General features: G+C 43.9%; 1 protein-coding gene across 1 annotated transcript; it reads right to left on the minus strand.

Annotated features, from left to right (window-relative positions):
- Window positions 1-420: 420 nt before the first annotated feature.
- Window positions 421-4,840, minus strand: nrarpa (NOTCH regulated ankyrin repeat protein a). The gene is made up of 2 exons (XM_047570369.1): window positions 4,670-4,840; window positions 421-4,458 (listed from the first exon to the last, which is right to left on the minus strand). Exon 2 carries the CDS (start codon window positions 3,942-3,944, stop codon window positions 3,606-3,608), a length of 339 nt encoding a protein of 112 aa, XP_047426325.1. The 5' UTR covers window positions 3,945-4,458; window positions 4,670-4,840; the 3' UTR covers window positions 421-3,605.
- Window positions 4,841-5,573: the final 733 nt, after the last annotated feature.

Raw genomic sequence — 5,573 nt, forward strand, 5'->3', positions numbered from 1 at the left:
CAGGTCTTAATCATTAGAAAGAGAGCACAAGAGGAGAGTGTGTTGGAAAGTTTTTGAGTGTGCGGGGGTAACATAAAACCATCTCTCCCACAACACACACAGGGGAGGGGACCCTTCTTTAAAACGGAGCCTACCCACAATGCACCGGGCTCCTTTATCCCGGCAGTGAAAGGATGAGGCCAGATGAATGACAAAGGGACAGAATGGGGATCTGGGTTGGGCCCTGCTTGGAGACAGGGAGGGAAAGAGAGAGGGCAGGGTGGGGGTGTGTTTCCCAAACCAACCTTTTCTATGAAAAATGCAGAAGGGGAGGAGGGAGGGAGGGAGGGAAGGAGGGAGGGAGGGGGGCTCGCCGAGGAGGAGAAATGTAGCCCTCTCGGTTCAGGAGATGAGGAAGAAATGTATGCGTACGCAGAAGACTTTGAGTTTAATGATTTCTTTACTGGCTTGTACACAAACGTACAAAAATAATACAGCACTCATCTCCACATGACATCACGTCATCATCACAGTGTTACAAATGTTCAAAAAATAAAAAGAATACAAAAAAACAAAAAACAAACAAAAACAGACATGATGGAACATCTGCATCACTCATGAAAATAAAATATCTATCTGTTTCCTCTTGCTTGAAATGAAGCAAGACCAGAAACACAAAAAGTTGGCCCGAAGAAGTCAGCACTTTTTTTTTTCCTTTATTTTAGAAAAAAAAAAAATCTTCTCACTCATGTACACCAATCCGGCAGCTGGCTCCTTACGTCATAAATGTTATGACCCTGGTATGCCAAATAACCGCACAACCGTGCAATTCTTAATCATGTTACAATGATCTTACCATCAAATGTATTATTCCCCTTTAAAAAAACAACGACAGGAAGACCGCACTTCAGAAAAGAAAGTGCCCCAAGATATCATCATCATCATCATCATCATCATCATCATCATCAGCGTCGATATATATATCCATATGTATATATACATACACCCAATCACAGAGATACACGCATCTTTGTCGAAAAACATCATGTTTTTTCCACAAAGCAATACACACATTAGGACATTATCACCTGGAGCATATATTTATACAATAGTATTTTGTTGTGTTTGTTTTTTTTTCCATTCAGAAAAAATTAAAATGTTGACACATAAAAGCCAACCTTTTCAACAACAGTCATCAGTGCAATATTCAAACGAAAAAAAAAAAAGTAAAATCAAGTTTAAGACAAGCGATGCATATTTCATTTGTTGCCTGATACCAATCTATGCCATCATGGAGTGGAACTATTGTTTGGGTTGTTTTTTTTGTTGTTTTTGTGGTTGTTCCAGGTTGAAAATGGGAAGTTCTCAGTCTGGATGACTGTTTAACGCAGCGGCACGGGCCTCACGAGAAGTTCACAATGACATGGACACACACACACACACACACATCAATAATAAAAAAACACACACACGCACTTTCTCAACAGCTTCTCGTGAGGTGAACCAGCGATGCTGTGAAGCTTCTACACAACTGTTGGCCATTAAAAACAAAACAAAACAAAAAAAACATCAACATTAACAAGAAAAGAAACACACAAGCAGCATTGTTACAAATGTTAGGGTGCCATGACTTTCAAAATGCAGCAGGCAAGTTTATGAAACCAAATTTTCCTCCTTTTTTTCTGTGACATCCGGCAATAGTCATGTGTTGTTTAAAGTCTTCATCGTCCAACAGTATTGGCCTCCTGCTCAGTAGTAGTAACTATTCCAAAGCCTTGGCTCCTGCAGTTACCCCGTACGAACACTGGGGGCGCACAAGGCTCCGCAATTTTTGTGCAATAAAACTCCCTGCATTTATAAGTCATGTGATACAATTCCATTTATGTATGACTGGAAATAAAATAGAAAAATACAGGCTGATGAGGACAGAGAGAGAGAGGAAAGAGAGCAACGTGGAGGTTTTGGAGGGGAAACATGCAACAGTGGCGGTGAAAGTGACGAGACTCCCTTTGCAGAAAGTCAACAGGATGCTTTGCTTGTCAGCATTGGTTTGGTTGTAGTGTAAAATAAACTGTCCCGACTGAGGATGCAGGAATGGGTTCATTGCATCTGCTGCACAGAAGTCCGTCTGTCTGTTAGACAACACAGCAGAGACATGCTGGCATGTGGATGATCACACACACACACACACACACAAACTGTGAATCTCTTCAGACTCCAAATAATGTGGCAAGAAAGCAACTTGAGAATACTTTACAGTCGAGGTAGCTGGGAAAAGGCAACCAAACAAAGTCATTTTAACTGGAAGATGAGGAGGAGAAAGTCCCCTTGAGAACCTACAGGCCAAAATGGGGTGGTGGTGGTGGTGGAGGGGATCTGGGAATTGTGATGGGTGGGTGGATGGATGGGATGGGGTGGGGTGGGGTGGGGTGGCAGGTCTACCTCCACACGGGACAGTTAAAGAGTCTGAAGCAGCTTGAATCACCCACGATCTTTTTGTTTAAAAGAAGAACCACAACATATTCAAAAATGCATCTTCTCAATGTACCTTCATAAATAAAAAAAAAAAAAAAATTAAAAAAAACCCAGCCTGCTTTCACAGTGATGACTAGGATGTTAATAAAATACTGAAAGGAGATTATAAAGTGAATTCCAAAAATGTTTTTTTTCTTTTTATACAAAGCGAAAGCAGCGGTTTTTTTTAGTTAACACAGCGACCCTTGGCAAAGTGGTCGCACTGGCCTGAAAAGTTGGACGCCAGCACGGCAAGATCTGCAGAGCGCATACTGTCTCTTTCCTTTCCTTTAAAAACAGAAACAAAGTAAAGCTATTGTGTACAGTACTTCACAACAACCATGAAGTCGGTTGTTGTTACATAAAGATTACACATCTGAAAAAAAAATAAACGTGTTGGATAGCCATAATGCCGCTCTTTGAGTTAAAAAAAAATGAATCAGTGAATGTATTAAAGACCTCTGGCAGCCAACAGAGGGCAACCCTTCTTCTCTTCTTGTTCGTGCGTTTTCCCTTTCAGATATTCCAGCATGCAGCCATGTAGCATCAAGTGCCGTGTTTCATATAAAATAACTTAAAAGGGTTTTACAGAACAATGAGGAGCAACAGGTCAAATCTGCGCCCCACAAAGAAACTATTCAACTGTACTGAGAATGGGGGGGTCAGTGATAGAAAAAAAAACTGGGCCATCTGCACTCTGGGGTCCAAACACACACATGGGATGCACAGACACTGGCTTCTTTTAGAGTGGACGACACGATCTAATATGCACATTCAAGAGGAAAGCTTTAGTACCAACAAACTCACCGAAATGAGTTTCTTTTTTGTGTTAAAGACTCGTGTTGAAGCTCTGTGTGCGAGCCATGCGATGACTGGCCCGAGAGTGCAGAGAGGGTTCCGTTTGGTTTACACAGAGAAAATTGTGCAGGCCTACTTTTACTTTATGTTTATTTCCTTTTCATAAAATTTGGCACAACTATGTAGGTAATGGCAGTTTTTTATGCTTTTACAAGAGTCTGGCTTTCCCGTGTGTTGTGTTGCAGTTTTATATTTCATCTGGTGTTATTTTTTATTTTCTACTTTTTTTTCTTTTACCTGACAGCAGAGACAGATCACCGGGCGCCAGAGGAGTACTTGGCCTTGGTGATGAGGTATAACACAATGTCTTGGTGGCCCCCGAAGGCGGCGATGTGTAAAGCGCTCCACCCTTCCCTGTTGGCCAGTCGGATGTCTGCACCAAACTTCACCAGCAGTTTTACCAGCTCCAGGTTGCCGTCAATTACGGACTGGTGGAGGGCAGTCTGTCCTTCCGGCCCGAAGGAGTTGACGTTGAACTCGCAGTTTGTCATGTTCTGCAGCAAAGAGTGCAGCTCCTTGGTGTTGCCCTTCTTCACCGCCTCTTGGAAAACCCTCTGCGGCGCAGAGCAGGTCGACACGTCCGCCTGGCTCATGGTTGCAACTCGCTGGAGAGTGGGGAGCAAGTAATCCTGCCTGGGCTCTAAAGCTGATAACAATCGTCTTCTCCCTGTTGAGCGTCTCTGGTCTGGTAACAATGCCACAGTTACACTGGGTTATAACCAGTTGTTAAGGCACTTAAAGAACTAAAACGGAAAAAAAAGATCACTGTATATATCCCAAAAAGGACAAGAGAGGAAAAGACACACTTGGTGTGCAAAAATGTTAATATTTGAGAGATCCTAAATCCCCTGAAACATAAAGGGGTGCTCTCAAGTGATCCAGGGGTCTCTAGATATAGTTCCCCTTCTGTAGTAGCAGCAGCAGGTAGCCTACACAAGGGGATGGAGAAGAAAGACACCTCCGACTTCACTTGGGGGGAACTGGTGTATATGTGTATGACCACTATCTCCACAGGGCAGCCTCCTCGTTGTTGGATCCCCGTCGGTCCTCCTTGAGCGGTCCAACCTGTTTCCTGGCTATGTGTCGCTGCTCATGTGGCCAGGGTGTCTGGGAAAGAAGAAAAAAGACAAGAGACGGTCCGCATGAATCCCGATTCCTAGCCAGCAGAGTGCGAGTTGAGTCCCCCCGCATTCCGCCACATCCGAGAGCGAGCGAGAGAGGAGACCTCCGTGCGCACGCGTTTACGCACGGACAGACAGCCTGATTTTTGCCACTAAACATGCCCGGAACTGTAATCCGCTGCAGATTTGTGACTTACCTGTGACAGATGGACGGGTGCGTAGCGACGCAAACGATAGAAATCCACCGTGTGGCCCGGTCTGTGTCCTCCTCGCGGTCCGTGTGAGTCTCTGCCCTGCGCTGCGCTCTGGGGGAATATTTTACGCGTCCTTTATTTGCATGACAATACCTTCCCAAAGAATCAACTGTGGAGGAATGGGCGGAGACCCGCGGAGGTTATAGGCTACCGGCTCAGTTAGTGGGAGGGATCGGGGCCCTGTGAATCTGTAGGGAGGGGGCGTGGTATTCTGAGGGGGGAGCCAAATGTTGCTGCAGAATTATTAAACAAGCCGCCCGCAGCAATATTATGGTGATCTCTATATCCGATCTCCTGCAGCCCACCCCACGAAGCGGACTGAAAGCCAGAGGCATGGTGCTGCCGGAGCTGTAAACTGCTGAGAAAGTGGGCACGTTGTAAAGGATCATCCTCTGGATTATCATCAACAGGAACTTGAAACAACAACAACGACAAAAAAAAGTTTATCGCGTCTCATTCATGGGGAGGACAAATTAACCTCATCAGAATTTTGCTATTTCAGAGAAAAAAGTTAATGAACATGGATGGAGGTGTTTTTTTCTCTTAAAACAGCTCTATGAGAAAGAGTCTTTTGTTTTATTCTAATAGCAGACAGTGAAAAGTCAGGCCAAAGCAGCTAAAATAAAGTCTTCTTCAGTAAGAACACATCACTCATTGGCGTCACTTCATGTGTGTGGGACAAAGATGGATCAAGGCTGCTGATGAAGGTGTATGTGGCTCAACCTTCTCTGCAGTGTAAACTATGTGACAGTGGATTGGCTCGTTGTCAATATCTCAGATAATCTGTCCATGAATAAATTAATAAATATATTATATAAATTGATTCGATATTGGGATTTGTCTAAGT

The sequence above is a fragment of the Mugil cephalus genome, chromosome 19 (genome assembly GCF_022458985.1).
Source record: "Mugil cephalus isolate CIBA_MC_2020 chromosome 19, CIBA_Mcephalus_1.1, whole genome shotgun sequence".
Taxonomy (NCBI): domain Eukaryota; kingdom Metazoa; phylum Chordata; class Actinopteri; order Mugiliformes; family Mugilidae; genus Mugil; species Mugil cephalus.

Bases quoted from the DNA above. Each gene is read 5' to 3' on its own strand.
- nrarpa (XM_047570369.1), bottom strand. From the start codon at position 3,944: ATGAGCCAGGCGGACGTGTCGACCTGCTCTGCGCCGCAGAGGGTTTTC.